The 26,393-nt window shown below is 45.1% G+C and overlaps 1 protein-coding gene across 1 annotated transcript in view; it reads left to right on the top strand.

The window, feature by feature from the left end:
* LOC141273141 (uncharacterized) overlaps positions 1 to 19,812 on the top strand; it is a 62,577-nt gene extending 42,765 nt beyond the window's left edge. Inside the window, exons 6-7 of the mRNA XM_073684582.1 lie at positions 596 to 712; positions 17,611 to 19,812. Coding sequence (XP_073540683.1) covers positions 596 to 712; positions 17,611 to 17,676 — 183 coding nt within the window. The 3' untranslated portion in view covers positions 17,677 to 19,812. The remainder of the gene's footprint in view (positions 1 to 595; positions 713 to 17,610) is intronic.
* The last annotated feature ends 6,581 nt before the right edge of the window (positions 19,813 to 26,393 follow it).

Here is a 26,393-nt window from a genome sequence, read left to right as displayed (position 1 = left end):
CCCCCCACTTGTGATGACCAGCTTGTAGTTGCAGACTGGTTACACTACCAGAGAAGGTTGTCATGGTCAGTTTACCTTTTCAAACTGTTGATCACTTAGGGTATGTATAGATGAAGTATTTTTTAGGTGGATTCCACATTGACACCGCCTGAAGTTGTGCTAAGAAAACACCAATAAAGAAGGAACATACGCATAGCAATGACAAAGCATCGTGCTGTTCATTTCCGCTTTTGTAACTTCTTTTAATCACTTCATGCTTGCAACGCTGTGAAGCAGCTAAAAGTAGTGACCGGTGCATTCTTCTTGAAAGCCACCAATATGTTATTCATAGGATAAAAAAAAAATAGCCACAAAAATGATAAAAAATATGGCAAAGAAGACTTTTCAGGAAAAACCTATGTTTTCTTAAAGATGTCATGTGCTCATACCCCTAATGAAATTCACCCCATTTGCCTTCAGAATTTGAAAATGTGAGTTCTTCAATGTGTATGGGCAGCTGTCACTTTCTGATGGAATGTGGCAACTTTCAGCAAATATGGACACTTCACTGCTGTTTTATAAGTCTCATGTTCATATAATGTTCTCTCTTTTCCAGACTTTGCTAACCAGCATGAAAATTATGACTTTGCTGATGATGATTTGGGGTCTCTGCCTAACAATTTTTTGTTTGGGCTTGAGAGTGAAGTCATGTTGCAGTTCCTGCAAATTGGAGGTTAGTCATAAAATATCTCTTTACTAATCAATGCTGATAATCCTGCAATGGGTGATAAAAATGTCAATCCTGCTATAGGACTTGTAAATTTCATCTTTATGAAACTATATGATCATAGTGATACAAATCCATTTCATTCCGAGTATTGTAGGTTAGCTGACACTTGCTAATTAATGTTTCTTAATGGATTATATTCCCTTCTCTGACTTTTATGGCCAAGACAGGATTAACTGCTTCAAGATTCTGACTGCCAGAGAAAGGGTTGATCTCAGACGCATTAAACTGTGTAACTATCATAGAAGTTAATGGAAGTTACAGAAACAGCACAGCACATTGAGCGACACTGTTTGCACAACTCGGGAGTTACGGGAATATAGTGTCTTTCTGCGTCTACTACATTATTTGATTAATAAATAGATGCAGAGCACTCCTTCTACTATCACATAGTAATGTAGTATTCTTATTGGGGTTGTTTCACTAAGAACACTGTAAAGAAAATGAGAACAAAATGACATTGGAGGGAAGTTTGCCATTCACATGATTTATACTACACAAAGTAGCCATAACATCTATGTGCTTTTATTACCGTAACTCTGAACCAAAGGGGGTATCACTGGGACTACAGAGAGTGTCATTCCTGATACCTCACCCTAATGAGACCCAGCTTCAAAGCTTGGTCAGATGGTCCTTGGTGGGCAGGATGGACATTTCCTATTTACCATATGGATGGTGGTGGTTGGAAGAAATAAGATATTTAATATGCAAGGTTCTCATCCCTAATTAGCCCATGGTCCAGTTACAGACCTGAGATTTCAATAATACAATATTGTCCATCCGGGAAAACTTGAGCCCACAAACAGGTATATAAAAAATGGGCTTCACAATGAAAAGGGGACATGTGAGGGTCAGCCTGAGTTGGATATGGTCCATAAACCCTTTCTCCATCCCTCAAGGAAATAGAAGAATAACATTAGATGGAAACGTTTAGGTATTTCTGTTTTTCAATTTTTATTTTATAAATGTTTTGCTTATTTGTGTGTCACCTTATTTTTCTCTTTTCATACCTTTTCTTGTAAGCACTTTAATTTTTATATTAAAGCTTAAAACTTTAATAAGATTGGACCTTGTATGCTCTAAAGAATCCATAGTCTTTCAGAGTGTGTGGCATTTTGACTGTTGGACAGTAGTATATACCTTGGGGACTCATCACCCCGTGAGTTTGAAGGGTGGCAGCGTGTTGTGTATCCAGGGTATGTTGACTGAGTGGGGTGTGATTCATTCTCACTTTGTAGCCTATAGCATAGGTTAAGTGCATGATTGAGTGAGAGGAGATAAATTAACCCTTGGAGTCGCACCCTATATCAAGTGCTGAGAAGTGTGTATGTGACGCACCCAGGGGATGGGGAGGACTCGGCGCCCGGGCCTTGTTGTTAGCTTTGGGGGATGTCGTGGCAGTCGGCTCCCGGGCCCATACCCTGGGCCTCTCTTTTAAAGGGTGGATGATTATGTGGAAGTTCGTGACGCCACCTGTGGTGTCTGGTGAGGATCACCAGCGCTGCGGCAGCCCACTGAGGCTGGTGTTCCGGCAGCTAAGATGGTGTAGCTCCCCACAGGTGGAGCTGGGCCTCAGGGCAGCGTAGGTATAGGGAACGCTGGGATGCAGGACAGAGGAGACCCAGCCGGATCTGAAGAAGGATAAGCAAACACACAGTTCACTTCAGTACCTTTTACTGATGGAAGTTCAGGCACATCCTGGAGCACTGTAGGGTGAAGGGTGCATATCAGGATTCTCCCCAGTGAGCAGGTATAGGGCCTCCTGTTTCTTGCCTTTGTGTAGTAAGTTTCTGACCTGCCTGGAGCTAGGCCTAACTTTGTCTCTGTCCTGCACCGGCTGACCTTGTGGTAGGGCCTTCTCTTGGAGTACGCGCTCCCAGCTTGCGGGGCCTCCGTGACTCCTGGCTCTGGTACGTATCAGCTCTTGGGTGATCCTGGGACCTGAAGTCTTCCAGGGGTCTCCGGTTGTCTCTACAGGGGTATATACGGCCCTGTAGACGCGGACCCGGTGTCCGGTATATGTTTTCTGGGGTGAGCTTGCACGGCTCCCCTGCCCCCAATGCTACTCACTCCTCTAGTCTTCGGCCTCGCTCGGGGCCCTCACTAGGCTATACACACTACTAGCGGCAGCTTGCCGCGCTTCACCGCTCTTATGGCTTTGGCACGCCGTTGGCTCACTAGTCTGAGCTCTCCCTGGACTGGGCTCCACTGCAGGCTGACCTCTCTCTGGCTCATCTACTGCAGGAACTGACTTAGACTGAGCTCGACTCTGTATTCAGACCTGTACTTGCTGAACTCTCCAGAGGAACTGACTACCTAGCTCCACCTTCCCTATTTATATCCCTATCGGGCTCCCTCTAGTGGTCTGAGGTGGAAGGTGGAGGTGTGTGTATGCTGTGGGGGCCTCTTGTGGAGAAATCCGTTCATGCACCCACCTAGGCCAGGGGCACCATATATGTGTGAAATACCCTTCTTCTTTTACCCCACTAGGAAGGTGGGGGAGGAAGATCCTACCCGGTAGGAGAATGTAGCCCGCATATATATTAAATAGGCAGTCATTCATTTAAACCTTATGGTCATCTGCAACTTCTCATTGCTATAGGGTTTGAAGAACTTGTCCTGTGAAGATCAGTTAAAAACTGAGCTGGAAAAAAATGAAAAAATAAATGGTCATAATCCAACTATTATAAATGACTTTTTTACTATTTTAATTTATTCTGCAGTTTTGTTCAAAAGTAAATGGTAGTTGCTTTGTTATTCCAAATATAAGGATCAGAATTCATACCTGAATAAGTGACCCATGTTGGCAATTTCAGACAGATACACTGCATTAGGGGTCGCTCACACTTGCGTATAAATACGTCATGTGCAATGTGATAAAAAATCGCATTGCACTCGTTCCAATGTTAATCAATGAGCCAGTGCTAATCTGTGAGGCTTTCCTCAGTTGAGGAAAAAAATTGAGCATGCTGCGTATGGCCACGTATATCCTCCGAGGCTCACCAATGCAAGGCAATGGGTGCAAGAAAATATCGGACAGCACACAGACCATCCGTCTGCCGTCTGATTTTTATACATAAACAATGAACAAATATATAATATAAAGCTATAGATAGATGATGTCACAACCCCCCTACATATTATAAACTTGCAACCTTTAGTGCCTTTCATATGTCACTAAAGGGGGTTTAGCCTGGTTTAACCTAATAAAAAAATGAAAAAAACGATTTGGGTTCCCCCCCTATTAACCAGCAAAGGTAAAGCAGACAACTGCGGGCTGCTATTATCAGGCTGGGAAGGTCCATAGTTATTGGGACCTTCCCAGCATAAAAATACAAGCCCACAGCCGTCCCAGAAGTGGTGAATCACATTAGATGGGCCATTTCTGGCGCTTCGCCTAAGCTCTTCCCGATTGCCCTGGTGCATTGGCAATTGGGGTAATGGTAGTTGGGGTTGATGTCAGCTGTGAATTGTCTCAAAACAAAGCTGATATCAAGCCGTCGTGTTAGTATTGGAGAGGTGTCTATCACACATCCCCATTACTAATCCAGTAAGTAAAAAGAAAAAAACACATGCACAAAAATATTCCCTAACTCTTTCCCTGGTTTACCAATTTATTTTAAAAAAACATACAGGTCTGACGTAGTCCAGGGAATCTGATGTAGTCCACAAATGGAAACCTGAAAGACATAAAAAGAGAGAAATATGAACAAGAGACTGTTCTTCGTTAACCATTTTATTAGAAAGCAAAGTTCCCACAAAGGTCCGACATAGTCCAGCGCCTCCTATGATGGTCCTTGATTTCCAACAATCAGAGGCTATGGAGACTCGTTCTGAGGCTCTATAGGCTTTGAACAGCAGCTACTCCAACATCCCGCTGCGCTCCGCGAAACCCAGCAGTGGGCGGTGACGTTCGTAACGTTACCGCTCATCAGAATCGCCAAGTCACGTTGCCCTCATGTGGCACTAAAGAGTGCAAGCTTATTATATGTAAAGGGCTTGTGAAATCATATACGTAGCTGCAGGATATCTATCTATTCTATCTATTACATATCTATTACATATCTAATAACTCTCTATCATCTATCTATATATATGTTTATATAAGATTGCTTGATTATTTATGACAACTAGATTTTATGTTTCATAGAGGATTATTATAGTATGTAAAAGATGATGTTAAAAACACATAGCATTCAGATGGCATACTGCTAGGCGAGAAAAATAAAGCACACTCGCATGACACACAGAATGACATATGCATGACACTCGCCAACTTTTCTGGCTGAGAATCGGAGCGATATTATATACGCAAATGTGAATGAGCCCTCAGTATGTATTTTCTAAAAAATAGCCATTTAAATACTTTAATATGCAGTTTTTTCTAGGTGTTTTTGGAGCAGAAAGTGGCTTTGTGCACATAGTCTGAGGTTTTTTTTTTATTAGAAACTGAGCAGAAATTCTTAGTTTCTGCTCCAAAAACTCAACGAAAACTTTATGTGCACATAGCCACTAAGCAGACACCCTCCAAATTGTCCCCGTAGGCTGTGTGCACATGCATGGTGTTTCCAAGGCGAAGCCGCTTCAGGAAAGTGCCGGCGGTGTCTTTCATTTTATACTGTGAATAATGAGCATGTCACTTTATTTAACATGTGACATAAGATGGAAAAGTCGCAGTGTGCACATAGCTTTAATCTCAAAAACGTTCTGTTTTCATTCAGTTTGTTTCTGCTCTGAAAACTCTGCAAAAAGACTTTGTGTGTACACAGCCTAACTCTTTCAATGAACCATAAGAAAGTCCACTTTTTCACTCCTCTTATGGGTATGTGAACACGGCGGTACTCACTTTTGTGACATACTGCACATGACATCTTTATCAGGATGATTCTTCATGGATTGCTCCTGAAAAAGCGCTCTAAAACCACAAAAAAAAAATTGCCAGCAGAGTCGGTTTGGGAAAAAAGCAGCTGGCTTTTTCATGAAGCGGCTTTGTGAAAGAAAACTCAGGTGCACATAGCCTTGGGAGAGTTTCAGCTCAGTTTCCACTCCAAAAACTCAGCAAAAAGACTTTGTGGGTACATAGCCACTTTATGCTCCAAAACCTCCTCAAAAATCTCCATGTGCGCATAGCCTTAAGCTATGTACATGTAACGTTTCTATGTACACGTAACGTTTCTAATCTGACAGGGAACCATCAGTTTTGTTTTTTTTTTCGCAAAGCCGCTTCAGGAAAAAGCCAGCTGCTTCTTTCTTTTAAGGCTTTGTGCACACGATGTATTTTAAACTCAAGCAAACCAGACAAGTTTTTCAAGCAAAAGATGCTTCAGAAAACTCTGGAGTTTTTTTTATTTCTGAAGTGTTGTTTGTGCTATTTTTCCAGTAATTTCCTAAGCTCATGAGCTCTTTTCCCATGTTTTTGTGAATTTTTTTTTTATTTTTGTTTTTCAGCTGTTTTTTCACTCCATTGAATATTTTTATTTTACTCACTTATATAGTGCCATTAATTCCACAGCGCTTTACAGACAAAATGAAAAAACTGCACTTTTTTTTTTAAACAAAAATGATGGCAATTTCATCTAGTCATCTTCTGGGCGTCTGTTGAGCTTTCCCATTGACTTGTTTTGTAAAATACAGAGCACCTTCAGAGTGGAAAATGCCAGAAGAATAGACTGGTGATCATTTTTTTAAAAACACAATAAATAAATTTGTCGTTTTTAGAAAACTTAGGTGGTTAAAAGATGTTCAAAAGTTTGAACATATTCACAGCCAGTCGTTTTTACACAGAATTGCTTATGCTCATTCTTCTGACAAGTTTTTAAGGTGGTTTCCTGGCGAAATCCACCTGAAAAGATGTGTGAACATGGCCTGACGACTGTGGAAGGCAGTTTTTCAGTAGTCTTTTTCCTGTATTTACTTTTGTAAACTGCAGACAACTTCCAAACGAAGCCACCCAAAGAATGAACATGTTACTTCTCTTCACGAGTTTTTCGTACCATGACGTGGCTAAAGGAAGTAGCAAAAGCCTGAACATGTGCACATAATGTCCTTTTTCTAATAGTGTGTATTTTATATTTTTCCTCTGGTGGCTTTCTCTAGAAAGCTGTATAGAGTAAAAGCCACCGGCGAGGCAAGAACAATGTCAAGGCCGCCGGCAAAGCTGCCTCAGGAAAACGACCACCGGTGTTTGCCTGAAGCAGCTTCGCCTAGGAAAACTTGGTGGCTGTACCAGTGTCTAAATCACTGTGTGTGCACATAGCGTTGCAAAAAAATAAAAGCCATCTGTGCTCTTAAACAAAGCTTCAAGATTTAGTAGATGCCCACTTGAATTGTTAGGCTGCGTACCGTTGATCCTTAATAGCAAGTCTATAGATACTTTGGTTGTGTTCCTTATATATGATACATGTATACTGGAGCTTGCAGGTAAAATGGCTGTAAATCAAATGGCTATTTCTCACAACTTCAGCATGTATATATGTGATTACTAGTGATGAGCGAACATGCTCACCAGTTTTTGGTACTCGCCCAAGCATCTCAGTCCTCGAGATGCTCAGTACTCGGCGAGTAATTTTAAAATGCTCAGGCGGGAGCTCGAGTCCCTGCCCCGCACGTTGGGCCCTGTTTAGACAGCAAATTAACACTCGGGGATTGCCTCCCAGTCACTGTAACGCCGCAGCCATGTTGGTTGTGGCATTACAGTGATTGGCTGGCCGCATAGCGTCATCGGGTCTATATAAGACCTGGCGCCGCCATGTTTGTCACAGTCTACTGGTCAAGCAGGCAGTGTAGGGAGAGGTGCTGCTGAGCAAGGGAGAGAATTGGTATTTGTTTTAGTGAGGTATTTCACAGCATTACAAATCAACACTAACAGTCCTTCTAAGGACTTATTCTGATGCATATCAATCCTGGTGATAGCAGGAATACGGCAGGCAGAGTTTGTGGATGGCGTATACAACAGAATAGGGTCCATTGCACATTCTTTCTGCTGCTGTTACTCATATCCATTGCCCAAGATATCAGGACTAATAATCGTTTTGCTTTTAATCCTGATTATTTTGTTAAAAAGCAATATAATATACCAGTTTTACTTGCCATTTGCTTATTAGCAGCATACAGCCAGACTTGGTTGATTTTAATAGCATTGCTGTATTGTGGAAGCAGAGAAAAGTGTCCATCACCAGACGTGATCCCATATTACTGCGGTAATAATCCTAACATTCTTGGGAACGTGACAAATATTCTACTCCATTTAAAGTCTGCCAGTTGTGTGTTTACACCTATGCACACTTGGTCGCTGACCAATACCATATCTATTAGGCCACTGCCTAAAACCGTGGCCATCAGACGTCATTCTATATTACTGCAGTAATAATTCTGACATTTTTGGGACGTGACAAATATTCTACTCCATTTAAAATGGGCAAGGCGCGTGGCAAGGGACGGGGAAGTGGACGTGATGGTGCATGCAGAGGCTGAGGCCGTGGGCAAGCTGAAATTGTGCCTGCTGAGGGAGCACAAGAAGCACCCACATCATGTCGCCATACCATCCTGTCCCACTTTCTAGGGGGCCGCAGAAGATCACTCTTGAAGCCAGAGCAGTGTGAAAAGGTTGTTGGTTGGATAGCAGATAATGCTTCCAGTCAGTTTGCCACCACCACCACCCTTTCGTCCACACTGTCCAGTCTCAGTAGCCGTGAGTGTGGAACACATATTCCTCACCCTGATCCATCTTCCTCCCACCATGCCGAGTGCCCGGAGACAAGTGATCCCACACTATGACACCCCGAAGAGCTGTTCACTTTTCCATTTATAGATTCGGGCCTCTCGCCTGGCCCGCTTCAAGCCGGGCAAGAGGAGATCGCATGTAGTGATGCCCAAATATTTGAGCAGCCATGGTCACACAAAGGCGACGTTGGGAAAGTGCAATTACTGTCGCAAAAGGTGGATGATGATGAGACACAATTGCCAGCAAGTCAGGAGGAGGCCCATGGTGCGTACGTGGAAGACGAGGTGGTGGACGATGAAGTCACTGACCCAACCTGGCAAGGTGATATGCATAGCGAGGACAGCAGCGCAGAGGGGGAGGGAGGCATAGCACTACAACAGGCAGGAACAAGCAGTGGGGTGGCCACAGACACAAGGCGGGCAACTGTTCCCCGGAACACCAATACGAGGGAAGTTTGCCAGTCCAACTGTTAGGTCTTACAAAGTCTGGCCCTTTTTTAAAGACTGTCCAGTTAACCCCCAAAAGGCCATTTGCAACATCTGCCATGCCAGCGGCAGCAGCGGCAGCAAAACTACCAGCCTGACCATCACCAAGCATGCTCAGGCACATGACCGCAAAGCACCCGACTAGTTGGGCTGAACGCCAGGGTCCAGGAACAGTATCTGCGGGTGACACCACTGCCTGTTCCGCTTTTGTGCTTGCACGCCAATCCCCTATCCATAGTGCAGGTGAAGATGAAGATGCCTCCAACCCTGCACCTGTCGTTGCACACTTGCAGCCACCACCAACAGCAACCAAGTCCACCTTCTTGTCCCAGCGCAGCATTCAATTGTCCCTACCCCAGTCCTTGGAGCGCAAGTGCAAATATGCAGCCAACTACCCACAGTCCACAATACTAAACTGCCACATATCTCGACTGCTTGCACTGGAAATGTTGCCTTTTAGGCTTGTGGAGATGGAAGTTTTCCGCAACCTCATGGCGGCGGCCATCCCTCGGTACTTGGTCCCCAGCCGCCACTATTTCTCCTGGTGTGCCATCCCCGTCTTACACAAGCACATGTCCCAGAACATTAGCCGTGCCCTCACCAACGCAGTTACTGGGAAGGTCCACCTAACCACGGACACGTAGACAAGTGCTTGTGGCCAGGGACAGTGCATCTCACTTACGGCACACTGGGTTAATATTGTGGAAACCGGGACCCAGTCAGACTCTGGGACGGAACATGTCCTCTCGACACCAAGGATTGAGGGTCCTGGGTCAATCAGGGTTGCCCCCACATTCTACAGCTCCTGCACCTCCTCTTCTTCAGCCTCCATCTCCGAAATGACCAGATCAGTCGGAAGCTAGAAGCAATGCAGCACTGCCTCTGCCAAGCGGCAGCATGCACTGCTGAAGCTAATATGCTTAGGCGACAAACCGCACACCGCTGCAGAATTGTTGAAAGCTGTAACTAGGGGTGGATTAAGAGTAGCAAGGGCCCTGGGCAGTTTAGAAGGCGCGGGCCCCCCCCCCCCACACACACACACACCTGATGTATCACATGTCACACGATCCCCTGTGATAGATCATGTGATAGTTCACGTGAAATTAATTTGGCACAATATTAATTATAATAATTTTTTTTAGGCTGTGTGCCCACTATGCGTTTTTTAAGCAATTCCGCTGCAGAAACGCTTAAAAAACGCTTGGTAGAAGGTCTGCCATGTTCCCCAATGATAATCCGCATGTGCTGTGCACATGCTGTGGAAATTTCCGCTGTGGATTATCATTGCGGAAAAATCCACAGCATTACCAATTATTTTGCGGAAGCTTGGCGTTTTCGCCGCCATTGACTTGCATTGGAACGCATGTAATCCGCATCACTGCATCTGTACATGAGGATTCCATGCGTTTCAATGTGCGGATGGTACCCGGGTCTGGAGAAGAGGAGACTCTCCTCCAGACCCAGGTACCATAGTACCTGTGAAAAAAAAGAATAAAATAAAAAATAAATATCATACTTACCTTCTCATGGCCCCCGGTGTCTTTATCCGATGCGTCCTGGCTTGCCGGCAGCTCACGATGGTCTGAAAAGGACCTGCCGTGATGTCATTTAGTCATGTGACGGGTCAAGCGACCGCTGACGTCGGCAGGCCATCAGAAGGTAATTATATATATGTATATATTTTTTTTACCATTCTTTTACGGTCACACTATATAAATCCATGCGGGAGGCCGCACGTAGCCATCTATACACAGCGGGAGGCCGCACGGCGCCATCTACACACAGCAGGAGGCCACATGTAGCCATCTATACACAGAGGGAGGCCACATGTAGCCATCTATACACAGCGGGAGGCCGCACGTAGCCATCTATACACAGCAGGAGGCAGCACATAGCCATCTATACACAGCGGGAGGCCGCACGGCGCCATCTACACACAGCAGGAGGCCACATGTAGCCATCTATACACAGTGGGAGGCCGCACGTAGCCATCTATATACAGCGGGAGGCCGCACGTAGCCATCTATACACAGCGGGAGGCCGCACGTAGCCATCTATACACAGCTGGAGGCCGCAAGTAGCCATCTATACACAGCGGGAGGCCACATGTAGCCATCTATACGCAGCAGGAGGCCGCACGGCACCATCTATGCACAGCGGGAGGCCACACGGAGCCATCTATACACAGCAGGAGGCCGCACGTAGCCATCTATACACAGCAGGAGGCCGCACGTAGCCATCTATACACAGCGGGAGGCCGCACGTAGCCATCTATACACAGCGGGAGGCCGCACGTATCCATCTATACACAGCGGGAGGCTGCACGTGGCCATTTAAATACAGCAGGAGGCCGCACGTAGCCATCTATACACAGCGGGAAGCCGCACGTAGCCATCTATACACAGCGGGAGGCCGCATGTAGCCATCTATACACAGCAGGAGGACGCACGCCCCCCCCCCCAGGGACAGCGGGAGACCGCACGCAGTCCTTCACACACAAACATATACAGACATATACATACACACATTTGAAACACAAAAATACATATAAACAGACATCACACAATGATATCTGCCTGCACACACACACACTCACTCAATCACACATACACACACTCACTCTCACACTCTCACACATACACACTCTCTCACACACACACTCTCTCACACACACACACTCTCTCACACAGACACACAAAGACACACACAGACTCACCATCCCCCGGCTCGGCTCCAGTCCTCCTGCTCCTCTTTGGTGCAGCACTGCAGGCCGGGCGCGCACTGCGTGACGTCACAGCTAGGAGACATGGCTGCGCACAGGGCCGTGTCTCCTAGCAGTGACTCGGCCGGGCCAGCACAGGGAAGTTAACAGCTGCAGTGCTGGCCCGGCCAGAGAAGAAGCAGCATCCATGCGCCGCTGCTGGGGGAGCGGTCCGGGGGCCCCCACCACTGTCTGCCAGTATGTGCCGCGGCGCCGCACATATAATGAGGGCAATCTGGCCATAGACACCCCGGAGCCCCGGGTCCCCTGGAGGCCTGATACCCCGGGCGGTAGCCCAGATTGCCCTCATTATAATTCGCCTTTGGCTGTAACAGAGTAGACAGATCTGTGGCTGTCACCGCTAAACCTACTGCCCGGCATGGTCGAGTGACAATGGCTGGAACCTGGTGGCGGCTCTGAGGCTTGGCAACCTTGCACACGTACCATGCCTGGCCCATGTGCTCAACCTAGTGGTTCAGTGGTTTCTCAAAATCTACCCGGATCTGCTTGAGAAAGTACGCTGCATGTGTGCCCATTTCAGAAAGTCAGCTACACCTTCTGCCCTCACCATGCTTCAGCAGCGTTTGCAGCTTCTAGTTCACTGACTGGTGTGCACTGTCACCACACATAGGAACTCAACGTTGCGTATGTTGGGAAGGATTTGTGAGCAGCAGAGGGCAGTTGTTGAATACCATCTTCAACACGAACGTCAGTATTCAGGTCAGCCCCCGCACATAAGAGCTGATGAGGGGGCATGGATGTCTGACATCTGTGCCGTCCTCCAAAACTTTGAGGACTCCACCAAGATGGTGAGCGGCGATGACGCCATAATTAGTGTCACCATTCCACTTCTCTGTCTACTGAAACACTCACTGCTCATAATTAAAGAGGAGGCTCTGCAGGCGGAACACGATGAGATGGAGCAAGGAACTATACAGGGTCATGCCACACAGCCCAGCCTCATCTCATTTCAACGCGGATTGGGTGATAAAGAGGAGGAGGAACAGGTGCTGGTTTCTTGCGCTACAAACGGTACCACCCATACAACATTCATACCGTCTGTTCAGTATAGATGGTCTGAGGAGTGGGAGAATTAGGAGGAGGAGAGCATGGTCTTCCTCTTGGTCAGGACAGGGAAGTTTTGACTGTTGGCAGTCTGGCACACATGGCTGACTTTATGGTCCGCTGCCTTTCCCGTGACCCTCGCGTTGTACGCATTTTGGCCGACACTACTTACTGGTTGATCACACTTCTAGGCCCACGCTGCAAGGAGAACTTTCTATCTCTCCTTCCTGTGGCAGAGAGGTCTAATGAAATGCTGCAGTACCAGAAGGACCTTGTTGAAGAATTATTTAAAAAATTCCCATGTGAAAACGCTGGCGGCAGAGGTCACAGTTTGTTGGACAAGCAAGGAGTACAGGCAAGGGAGACACAAATCCAATGCAGCAAAGGCAGGGGAACACTGTCAAAGGTCTGGGACAGTTTTCTCAGACCCTCCCAGGCCCTAATGTGCGGGTTACTCTGACAAAGAGGGAAATGTTTTGGAAGATTCTGGAGTACCTTGACTACCGTACCAACGTCCTCCGTGGTTCCTCTGTGCCTTATAACTATTGGGTATCCAAGCTGGACATGTGGCAAGAACTGTCTCTCTACTCCTTAGAGTTCCTGGCCTGCCCTGCCTCTCTCGTTTTGTTAGAGCGGGTTTTTAGTGCCCGGATTGGGCCAGACTTCTCGACATCACTGGATGATAGCAGCGGAACATAAAGTCAAGTCCAGTGTTTTTTTGGATTTTTTTTGGGGGGATCTAATTTTTGCCAGCCCTTGCAGTCACTGCATACGCATTAACAGTATAGGAGCCCACTCCTTTATAATGGGATTCTTTTTTTTTAATATGGCCCTCCTCTATGTCTCTTGAAAGGAGTATTAGAGTGCGTCCTAATTTTAGGCAGCCCTTGCTGTCACTACATACGCAATAACAGTTAAGGAGACCCACTCCTTTATAATGGGAACATTTTTTAATGAGGCCCTCTGCTATTTCTCTTCAAAGGGGTATTGGAGCACATCCTAATTTTTGGCAGCCCTTGTAGTAACTGCATACGCAATAACAGTATAGGCGATCAACTCCTTTATATTGTGAACATTTTTTTTATTGAGGCCCTCACTATATCCCTTCAAAGGGGTATTAAAGTGTGTCCTAATTTTTGGCAGCCCTTGCAGTCACTGCATACGCAATAACAGTATAATGGGAACATTTTTTTTTAATGAGGCCCTCTATTATATCTGTTCAAAAGTGTATTGGAGCGCGTCCTAATTTTTGGCAGCCCTTGAACTTGGTGCATACGCAATAACAGTATAGGAGACCAACTCCTATGTTGCATGTTGCAGTACCAGATGGCCCTTGTTGGAGAATTATTTTAAAAAGTCCCATCTGACAACACTGGCAGAGGTCACGGTTTCTTTGACAACCAACGAGTACAGGCGAGGGAGAAACAAAACAGATGCAGCAGAGGCAGAGCAATGCTGTCAAAGGTCTGGGCCAGTTTTCTCAGACCCTCCCAGTGTCCAGGCCCTGATGTGCAGGTTACTCTGACAAGGAGGGAATCGTTTTGGAAGATGCTGAAGGACTACCTTGGCAACCGTACCAGCATCCTCCGTGATTCTTCTGTGCCTTACCTCTATTGGGTATCCAAGCTGGACACATGGCATGAACTGTCTCTCTATGCCTTGGAGGTCCTGGCCACTAGCGTTTTGTCAGATATGGTTTTTAGTGCCAGTGGGGGTATTATAACATATGCGCAATCACAGTATAGGAGACCCACTCTTGGAATTGGGAAGGCCAATTCAAATAGATTTTATATTCTACAATTTTACCTCTCTTATCTGAATTACGTTTACGGGTGAGATATCTCAGTATGGATAGCATATTACACGAATCCAGCCAGGTATTATTTCCTTATACTGCGTACTACTGCTGCAAAAAAAAAAATTAAAAATCTATTCTATTCCCTATTGATACCTAAGATTCGTGTACGGGTGACCTATAGCAATAGGCATAGCGTCTTACAGGCATGTAATCAGAAATAATTGTGTTATACTCAATGCAGAAAAAAATCTATTCCCTATTGATAACGCTGTTAGCTGCTTTTAAAATAGGGACAGGTGCTAGATGGTATTATGAGCTGGAAATGAGTGTTCATTCTGGATGTTTCTGATCATATCTCACACACCACATGGCCAGATAAGGTAGTAAAATGATAAAATTATATTTACTGGTGAAGTCATTACCCTGGAAAGAATCTTTCTTAACATTTTTTCCAGGAAAATAATTTTTTGCTTTGTTTTTGTATGTTTTATTGTCAGTCCATAAAAGTGGCATAATACTCTGACAACATTGTTCACAGCAGAGACCTGGGAGTCTGGGATGCTTCCAGGGGTCTTCCCCATGCTGGTCCCATGTCATTTGAGCACTGTTTATATCGATTTGATCAATTTTTAGGCCCGCTCCAGACCTCCAGGGGGCCGCCGGAAAAATGCTCGAGTTTACAATTGACTTAAATTGGGCTCATTACTCGGGTCGAGCACCCGAGCATTATGATTTGCTCGACCTGAGCAACAAGCACCCGAGCATTTTAGCGCTCACTCATCACTAGTGATTACCTGTCTAGTTTATTGAGGGCCGAGGAATCTGGGAATAAGGCTTCAGGTATGTAGAAACCCAACACTGCCAATTCCTCTTTAACCCAATATCATCCCTTGCTGAAGAGTCCGATGTTGTCAGTTGTGTAGTTCAGGAATATGTGTATTCATCACTTACCTAACACACTTGTTACAGTAACATATTGCGCATAACACTTCAGTATAGAAATTCAAACATACTGCCAGAGAAAATTAGTTTCAGGTTTAGGAAGAGACACATGCTTCAAATTTTATTAAAATATATTGTTTTTAATGAAAATGTATATGTTAAAAAATTTATAAAATTAAAAATAAGCAGGGATTGCCCGATTTAAAGCATACAGAGATCATGCAGAGATGTACATATATAAATAGCTGAGAACGTGCAAATATATGAATCTAAATACAGAGACATCAATGATATTTAGGCTAAGGCCACAGCCCCATTATCAGTATTTGGTCAGTATTTTTTCTCAGGAGTGGGAGGCAAAACCAGGTGAGGAACAATGAGAGAAAAGGTATAATAGCAACAAGTCACCAATTCTGCATTTATCACTCTTGAGAAAAAATACTGACCAAATACTGACCAAATACTGATAGTGGGGCCGTGGCCTAAAAAATACTTTGAGAACCATTGGGATATGTTGAAGCGTTCCAGAATTATTACCACATAAAGTGACACTGGTCAAAATTGAAAAATTAGGCTTAGTAATTAATGTACAAAGAGGCTCGGTACTTAAGAGATTCATTGTAAAATGTTGTGGAATATGATGGTGTTATACAAATTAAATTATTATGATTATTTGTAGTTTAATTGCAGTATGACGTATTATAAAATCTTTAATAATTAAATTGCAACACCAAGAGGAAATGTAGTGGAGCTATAGAAATCACAGGATTGATAGACATGTTAACGATGTGTAAATGATGAAAACATGAAAACTGCTTCTAAGACACTTCGGTTAATTCATTGTACCACTAGTCCATAACCAAATCAATGTAACACCAAGCTGTTAGTGTACCTGGAATGAAGACTAAAGAGGTCCAGCTACTGTACATAATTCTCCACCACATCATAAACCCAGGACTAGGACTGGTATGATGTTCCCTCATGAAGGCCTCTTCATTGACCTAACGCCACCCCTCTCAAAGGCTATCGTGGTGCAGAGCAAGATGGCAATGGAAGCTGGAATGGAGTTCAGTCCCCTTCAGCGATGAATCCTGCTTTTTGTCTTGGACAAAATCATAGCCGGAAATTGGTCAGTAGACAACATGGATATTGCAATCAAAAGGCTTTCATTAGAGAACATCACAACGGTCCTTTTCCTAGAATTATGATGTGGGGTGGCATAATGTATGATAGCCAGACTTCTCTGGTCTTCATGTCAGGTACAAACTCGGTGTTACATTAATTTGGTCGTTAAATCAGTGGTATAGCCATTTCTACAAAGAGGAACTGATTTTTTTTCTTAACATGATAATGCTAGGTTAGATATTGACCTTGCTGTCCTAAGCAGTCTGGGTAGCCTAAATGTGTTACCATGTCCTGCAGTGTCTCCAGACTTGTTTCTCATCGAGCACATCTGGGACATCAGTGACAGTCAATTGCAAAGGCAGCTGCCAGCAGTGGATCTTAATAATTTGCCAAAGTGCATTCAGCGTGCAGAACATTCCTTAGACAACCATTAATATTCTCATTGATAGCAGCTAAGGTGTATAAGTGCGGGGTTTTCTGTGCATGACGCTCATACTCAATATTAAATAAATTAAGGTGTTTTTACAATTTTGTTTAAATTTTATCATCAATGTCATATTACTAACATGTTCTACTGATCCTGTGATTTTCATTGCTCCACGACTTTTCCTTCTTAGCATTGCAATTTCAGTATTGAGGAGTATATTTAAATGGGTGCGGCATATGGAATCAGCTATGTTTCCCTCTACAGAATCTCTCTTTTGCGCCTTCTCAAAGGTTACAAAAGTTGGCAAATATGCATTAGAATCTTAATTTTTCTGCTATGTGCATTGTATAGTCGTGCTCCAATCTTGCGCAGAGTACTTGAGTTTTTTGTCCACTACCTACATTTTTGTCATGTTTACTGGAATAGTCATGATAATGTCATTAATCTCTGTACTGGTCTTTGATATATTGTCATGGCAGCCCAGCTATAATGTTATATACATTTACTGTCTTTTACAGAAAACTGAGGAGAAAGACGATAGTCTGATAAAACCGGATCTTTGTGATGACATCATTATTGCATAAGAAGAAGACGATCTTGTGCACATAATTAACAAATTACGGGCTGCTTATAAAATCACATGATTAAAGGGGGAAAATGATCATTCTATCTGAAATACCAAATGAAATGGTAATGATCTTATAGCTAATTAATCACAGCCACTTCTTTATTTACCGATTTACCAATTCTTGTAAAATGTGATTTAATAATGTTAAGGGCCTGCCAGTGTAAGACTGACTCTCTAATCTCTATGTGCTCTCTATATTCTTCTCCATCTTATCTTATACTGAATCATCTTCATTTGTTTTCTAAGTTTCCTAATTAAAGGCAGCCCCCAAGGTACAAACTAGATAGGTTCTGTAGGTTTGTTCATAATCTGAATTTGTATGCAAGTTTGAATAGGGACAGCAAAAAATCCCCTAAAAAATGAATACTCACCTCATTACTGACCTCTTTGGAGCCCCACTGCTCACTGCCCATCATCCGATCCTCTTCTTTCTGCCATTGCTAGCTGCTTCTCCCACCATTTCACTAAATGTCTTCTGGCTGTGTCCCTCGGAGGGTTACTGCGCACCTTATCGTTGCAACTTGACATCACATCGTCACAACTTTAAAATGCGCTGTGTCGTCTGAGCCCTGGATGCGGCAGAAAGGTCTGACCTATAATGAAGAGGACAAAAATGTGGCGCAAGACAGTGGAAAGAAGAGGACTTGATGGAGAGCAGCAGGGCGCCCAGAGAGGTGAGCGGTTAGGCGAGTATTAGTCTTTATTTAATATCTTACATTTGTAACTAGGAAACATTCATTAGCTGGAAGTTCATAAGTTGGGGATTGCCTCTATATCCAAAATAAGTGACCACTGTGGCAATAATGTTTCTAGAGTAGACCTCAAATAAATGAAAATACATTGCCTTTCTAGTATCCCACAATTTAGGTGTCTAAAAATCCTTATAATTTGGCATGGGACAAAAAATAACCCTTGCCAGATTATCAAAACTACTATACACCTGCAAATGTGCATTTGGTTTAGGAGGTAGTCGAGTGTAAAGTCAGAGACTAAGCAGCTACATTCAGTAATGGTATCAATCTCGTCAGAATTACACTTTTACCGTTATGGTCATGCGACTTAGAATTTCATGCTGACATTTCCACCAGGTCAAGTAGCATTTGGAAATGTTTAACAGAATCTGTTCCACCTCCACCTGTACCCCTAACCCCTCAAACTGGTTATATGGTTCTTAACTGCAAATTGCTGTTTTAATCTATATGCAAATAAAACTTAAGAGCCCTGGGATGATCAGAGCATTTCCCAAACCTTTGCCTTCCTGGCTCTATTCATTGCCCATCCCCACCTTCTCCTGCTTGACAGGCCACTCAGTAACTGTGTAGTCAATCCAGTGAGCTGTCAGTCAAGCATGGGAAGATGAGGCTGGGAGAGTAATAGAGTTGGAGAGTAAAAGGCTTGGGAAGTGCTCTGATCACACCTAAAGCACTTAAGACTCATTTACATATGAATTAAAACAGCAATTTTTTCTCTAAGGGAGCAACAGATTTGAGAAGTAAACGTGTGGATCACATTACCTTTCAGAAAGCAAAATGAACATAGCAACAGTTTGGATGGGAAGGTGGATTGTGATGACATCCCCTCTAAAACTGACAAATGTATAGATATGTACCTACATACGTATTTATATATGTCTACATAGAATTAATTGCATTGAGAATTTATAACATTGCTGTAATAGGTCATTATAGATTGCAGTCTTGCCCACCCTGCCGTCGGCAGATCTTTCTGTACCCTGCTGTGGAATCTGACTACCTCTCTGCTAGAAAGTGCAAGTTCTATAGCTTCTGATGATAGATACTATGGATCTCATTCATCAACACTGTCGAAAAGAAAAACTGTCTCTGTTCCCCATGACAACCAATCAAAACTCAGCTCTCATTTTTCAAGAACACAATCCAAAATGAAAGCTGTGCAGCGATTCGTTATTATGGGAAACAAAGACCGTTTTTCTGTTAAGGGCCGATTTATCAAAACTGTGTGTCTTCTATTCTGTCATAATCAAATATATAAGGTACTTGCTTTTTTTGGCTATGTGCTGCAGTGTAGCTGACATGTAATTGCAATATATAATAAAGTATAATCTTATCACACACCCTTGAATTTCTATAATTTATTTTGAACCAAACCACGATCCTAAAACTTGAAAAGAAAATTATAAATAGATGTTTAGAACATTGGTCAGAAAATGCCATGCAGGACTGCAGATGGAAAAGCTTCAGATCCTCTTGTGAAAGTGAATGTCTAGCCCATGTTTTAGGACCAACATACTGTGCAGTTTAATCTATTGCATAGGCAGAGCTGATATTCACAAGTCTAATGCCTGGGGTGAAATGGCGCCCCTTATTCTCCCACATAAAAAAAATTAGTACAAAAAAATCAGAACAAAAATAATATCTATAAATGTCATTCTCTAAATTACATTGAACAACCATTCAGGGCCTCAATGAATAAACCATACGCATTAATATATATTCCACCAGTGAATCTATTCCATACAGAAATATGTACTAGGAGCAAATAAATCATATACATATTCTGTATAATGAGGCAGACGGAGTCCAAAGTTTGCAATGGTGTCTGTCAGTGTCCATCTTTTAAGGCAGATACAGTAGTATAGTTACGCTGTTGTCTGCTTCTGCAGTACAGTGGTTAAAGGCGTAATGTTGGTCAGTGGCTTGTATTTGATAAAACATGTGAAAGCCTAATGTACTCACCTGCTGTCACTCATTGACTGCTGCAGCCAATCACAGGTCATATCAGTCCTGTGGATTGTATTGTATTCACTTCCAGATCTGGCCCAGGCCAGGGAGCCCCAAAGCCATATCCAGGCCACCGGCCAACATCACATTTATCCAGGACAACTTTGTAAATTACCCTGACATGCTTCAGATCACCGCAGATATGGTCCTGGTGTTGTTCCACAAATACAAATCACCTCTACAAAGGATGTGTCTAATCTCTATGGAATCCCACCCATCACAACCATGTTTGAATGGTATGGTGGTCAAGCTTTTAATGTTTAAGACCGACGAAGATAGCCAAGCATTGTGCTTGGCTTTCTTCGTCAGTCTCATCAATAGAGAATGAAGTGGCAGCAGACATTTGGTACTTTTGTTCAACTGGAGAATAACCTACGACGGGAGCTTCCATGGTTTTGATAGAGCGTTCTAAATCCCTTTCTTGATGAAGCAAAATAATAAAATTATGGCTGTATTCAGTCAGGATTAGAAGAAGCTAAGAGCTTACCACCTACTGTTTTAAAGTGGTTTTCCACTAAGCTGATATTAATGCCTTATCTTAAGTATCTGACCCTAGAGCCGCCACTAAACAGTTAAATACACAATACGCCAGAACACTGCGATTAGTGAATACATGAACTCCAATATTACTGTAAAGGTTAAAAATAAAAGTGCTTAGTAAACAATTTTTGATCAAAAAGTGGAAAAGCCATCCAACCATGTCAAGGTGTACCTAAATATGGATGGTCCCTACCACTTATGTCTCACCTCTTTCTGTGCCAAGTCACCTCACCTAAACTGGGTAAATGTAAAAACCAGGTGTAGCTCATATTTAAAACCTTGCTGGGAAGGATATAAATAAGGGTGCTGAGCCCTGAAGGGGTCCACTCCCCCCCCCCCCAATGCACTACAAACAAATATAAAAATTGGGACCCACACTTTTAGTATTAAGTGAATGTACAGGTCAACAAATACACCACAAGCACTGTGATGTTCCACTCCATCATATTATTTATGTCCAGCCACCACCAGAGGTGTCATTAGTTTTTTTGGAGGGGGAGCTGGGTGTCTGCCCATCACCATAATATACAGGACAGAAGAAGTGATTGTCGCGCCCCCGGGGCCGTGGGGTACTTGGCAGCCGGGCCCTCAGATGCTTGGGGGATTTCACGGTGGCTGGCCCAGTCTGTGGCCCATGGCGGACAACTGAAAAGAGGGGAATGTATATTGGGATAATAGGTTTGTAAATGTTCGTGACACCACCTGCGGTTTCTGGTGAGGACCACCAGCGCTGCAGCAGTCCTCTGGCTGCTTGGGTGGTATAGCTCCCCACAGGTGGAGCTAGGCCTCAGGGCAGCGTGGATGTAGGGATGCAGGACAGAGGAGACCCAGCCGGGTATGAAGAAGGATAGGCAAACTGTTCGTGACACCACCTGCGGTTTCTGGTGAGCACCACCAGCACTGCAGCAGTCCTCTGGCAGCTTGGGTGGTATAGCTCCCCACAGGTGGAGCTAGGCCTCAGGGCAGCGTGGATGTAGGGATGCAGGACAGAGGAGACCCAGCCGGGTCTGAAGAAGGATAGGCAAACACACAGTTCACTTTAGTACCTTTTACTGATGGAAGTTCAGGCACATTCCGGAGCACTGTAGGGTGAAGGGTGCATATCAGGATTCTCCCCAGTGAGTGGGTATAGGGCCTCCTGTTTCTTGCCTTTGTGTAGTAAGTTTCTGACCTGCCTGGAGCTAGGCCTAACTTTGTCTCTGTCCTGCAGCGGCGGACTTTGTGGTAGGGCCTTCTCTTGGAGTACACGCTCCCAGCTTGCGGGGCCTATGTGACTCCTGGCTATGGTACGTATCAGCTCTTGGGTGATCCTGGGACCTGAAGTCTTCCAGGGGTCTCCGGTTGTCTCTACAGGGGGTATACGGCCCTGTAGACGCGGACCCGGTGTCCGGTATATGTTTTCTGGGGTGAGCTGGTACAGCTCCTCTGCCCCCAATGCTACTCACTCCTCTAGCCTTCGGCCTCGCTCGAGGCCCTAACTTTGCTATACACACTAGTGGCAGCTTGCCGCGCTTCACTGCTCTTATGGTGTCGGCACACCTTAGGCTCACTAACCTGAGCTACTTGAGTCTGACTAGAAACTGACTGAGAACTGTTCTGCTCTGACTGTGAGCAGGAACTGAACTAGAACTCACTGAGCTTCACTGTAGTCTGACTTCTGCAGGAGCTCCTCTCAGACTAGACTGAGCTCCACTGCAGGCTGACCTCTCTCCGGCTCATCTGTTGCAGGAACTAACTGCCTAGCTCCACTTTCCCTATTTATATCCCTATCGGGCTCCCTCTGGTGGTCTGAGGTGGAAGGTGGAGGTGTATGTATGCTGTGAGGGCCTCTTGTGGAGGAATAAGTCCATGCACCCCTCTAGGATCTGTGGCACTAATGCGCAGCAGGGGCGCCACATTCCCCCCCTAGCAAAGCTCTGCACTCCCGGGCTGAAGTACATTTTATAACAACAATAATAACAATCTTCCCTTTATGGGAGGCACTTGCTTGAACGTTACATAATAAAACATTATAAATAATAATTAGATATATACAATTCAATAAGCAGCCTCAGAATTTAAGTCTCTTTTGGTGAGGTTCCCTGATAGGATGTCCATCTCACAGGGTAGAGTACTTGGGTGCTTGAGGGACCTGTCCCAAAGCCTCAACGTAGGCCCTGGGGTGGCTGCAGGGCATGAAGATCCCGAGTTGGACCTCTGTTAGAGCCACTCCAGACAAGTTTTTCTTCTGAGGTCACCTAAAGGGGCACTCCAGGGAGTGCAATTATTTACAAGAAATAGTTTTTGGGTTGCACATAGTCCTCAGCCACAAAGTTCTTTATGTAACAAGGGAAGTGTCCATATACCTTAGATTGTCCATTAGAAGGCAAAACACAAGTTAATACATATTCTTAAAAATACACAATATAGTACAATACAATACAATACTAAGTAATACCCCAGGGGTAACTATCTACACTTGTCAGAGTTTCCTTCTTACTCTCTGTATCTGACAGGGATCTGACCTTTGGTACTACGTACGGACCTGCGTGGTACCGGGATACGTGAGGCACTAGTATTTGCTCTACCTCCCATTCTGTCAGTACTAGGTGTGGAGGGGCTACAAGACTGCATTGGCCTCTCTGCGGGACTGGCAAGTATACGATTAGCTGGGCCTTCCTGCTCTGCTCCAGCCAGGGATCCTTCTTCCGGGGATTCTTCTTGAGCAGGCTCTTCTGGGGCACCTATAGGTTCTTCTTGCTGTGGGTAGAAGGTGATTACAGGTATGATTACTGCTCCTCCTAGTTGGGGCCAATCTGCCGGGAAATCTCCTAAGTCACTGTGTATTACTGCTACTTTAGGCTCCTCCGGTACGGTGAGAGGCACTTCCTCCTGGGGCTTTAGCAGACCTGGACACAACTTCAGATGGTCCCCGGATACTGTTGCAGTCATTCTTCCTCCGTCTCTACTAATTAGGCAGGTCTTCCTATTATCAAACCTTGAGTTTAACACAGTGTAGGGTTCTCTCTCATCAAGTTTGTGGTTTCTTCTCTTCCTTTTTAACACTACTACACCAGGTGTGAAGGTTTCTGCTGGGGCACTTTTATTGTAGTGGGCTTCCTGCTTGTCCCTCACCCGAGTGAGACTGTCTTCGACACAGGCTTGTACTCTTCTGCACTGCTCCTGTCTGGTCGTGTCCCAGTCCTCAGTGGTCACATCTGCTTCTGGTTCTACAACACCGAGCTCCAGGTCCATGGGCAACTTTCCTGGTCTTGCACGCATGAGATATGCTGGAGTGCAATTGGTGGAACTTACAGGTATGTGATTGTACAGATCTACCAGGTCAGGTAGTAGGTCTGGCCACTGGTTTCTCTCTTCTAGTGGTATCGTCTTCAGCAGGTCGATGATGATGTTATTCATCTTTTCACAGACACCGTTGGTTTGGGGGTGGTACGGTGTAGTCCTGATCTTTTTACACCCGTTCAAATGGCAGAACTCTTTGAACAACTCAGCCTCAAAGGCCGGGCCTTGGTCCGTCAGCACCTGCTCAGGGTATCCATGGGGTCTGCAGAAACACGCTTGGAACGTTTTTGCTGCTGCCTCTGCTGTCAGGTCTTTGACTGGGGCGACCACCAGGAACGTGGAGTAGTGATCCACCATGGTCAGGGCATAGGAGTACCCTGACCTGCTGGGTGACAGCTTGACATGGTCCAGGGCCACGATCTCCAGGGGTCGAGTCATCTTGATGGGTTGCAGGGGTGCCTTCTGGCTGCTGTAGTCTTTTCTTCTGAGGCTACAGGGTCCACAGTTTCGGCACCACCGCTCAATGGAGCTGTGCATTCCCACCCAGTAGAATCGACACTTCAGCAGGGTCTCTAGCTTTTTCCAGCCAAAGTGCCCCGCCTGATCGTGGTAGACCTCCAACACCATTTGGATGTCTGCCTTGGGGACCACTATCGGCCATACCATCTCATGGGTTTTTGGATTGACGTACCTCCGACACAGCTTCTCACGGTAGATAAATAGCCGGCTTCTCTCATTCCACAGCTGCTTTGCTTGCAGAGACGCATCCTTCTCCAGGGAGGAACCTTCTTGGGTTATCAGCTCCTTGATACGGCTGACAACCGGGTCACTGTCCTGGGTCTCTTTCCAGCTGTGGTGAGGCAAAGGGTTTAAAGTCTTCCCACGCTGCCTCCTGGAGGCTCGTTGCTCGTGGATCATCCCATTCCAGTGAAAAGCAGGTAGCTCAATCACCTCCAGGTCATCCACTTCTTCTTCAGTGTCTGACTGGTGAGGCATTCTGGACAGGGCATCGGCGTTGGCGTTCTTCCGGCCCGCCCGGTATTTAATTGTGAATTGGTAGTTTGACAGCCGAGCCATCCATCTCTGCTCCAGGGCTCCTAGCTTGGCTGTTTCAAGATGAGTCAAGGGGTTATTATCAGTGAAGGCAGTGAACTTATTGGAGGCTAGATAGTGCTTGAACCGTTCAGTGATGGCCCAGACCAGGGCCAGGAACTCTAACTTAAAGCTGCTATAGTTCTCTGGGTTCCTCTCGGTCGGGCGGAGCTTCCTGCTTGCGTATATGATCACTTTCTCTTGGCCATTCTGCTTCTGACTTAGGACAGCTCCCAGTCCTTCGTTGCTGGCATCAGTATACAGCAGGAACGGTTGGCTGTAGTCAGGGTAGGCTAGGATCTCGTCACCTGTCAGGATCTCCTTCATCTCCTGAAATGACTCGGCTTGCTCCATACCCCAGTGGAATGGGGGATTTCTGCCTTTGGGGGACTGTCCTACCAGGAGGTCTTGCAGAGGGGCTCCTTTCTTAGTGTAGTCTATTACAAACCTCCGGTAGTATCCTACTAGTCCCAGGAACTGACGCACCTCCTTGAGGTTCTTCGGCTCCGGACACTTCTGGATGGCAGTGACCTTCTCCGGGTCTGGTGCTACTCCCTCTGGACTAACGATGTGCCCCAGGTACTATACCTTTCTCTTGAGCAGGTGGCACTTTGAGGGCTTCAGCTTCATCCCGTACCGGGACAGTGACTCAAATACATCCGCCAGGTGCTTCAAGTGGTCCTCATACGTCTTGGAGTACACTATCACGACATCCAGGTATAGTAACACAGTCTCGAAGTTGCGGTGTCCCAGGCAGCACTCCATCAATCTCTGGAACGTTCCGGGGGCATTGCAGAGTCCAAACGGCATACTGTTGAACTCGCAGAGTCCCATCGGAGTGGTGAAGGCCGTCTTCTCCCGATCCTCCTCAGCAACAGCCACTTGCCAGTACCCACTAGTGAGGTCAAGGGTGGAGAAGTAATTTGCAAACTTCAAGGCAGCCAGGGATTCCTCTATACGTGGTAAAAGGTATGCATCTTTATGTGTAATGCGATTTACT

This window comes from Phyllobates terribilis, unplaced genomic scaffold (assembly GCF_046119375.1).
Source record: "Phyllobates terribilis strain yellow unplaced genomic scaffold, ASM4611937v1 Scaffold_5__5_contigs__length_657084704, whole genome shotgun sequence".
Classification (NCBI taxonomy): Eukaryota; Metazoa; Chordata; class Amphibia; order Anura; family Dendrobatidae; genus Phyllobates; species Phyllobates terribilis.
The sequence above is the reverse complement of the archived record's forward strand: the minus strand, read 5'-3'. Positions and strand labels throughout refer to the sequence as shown.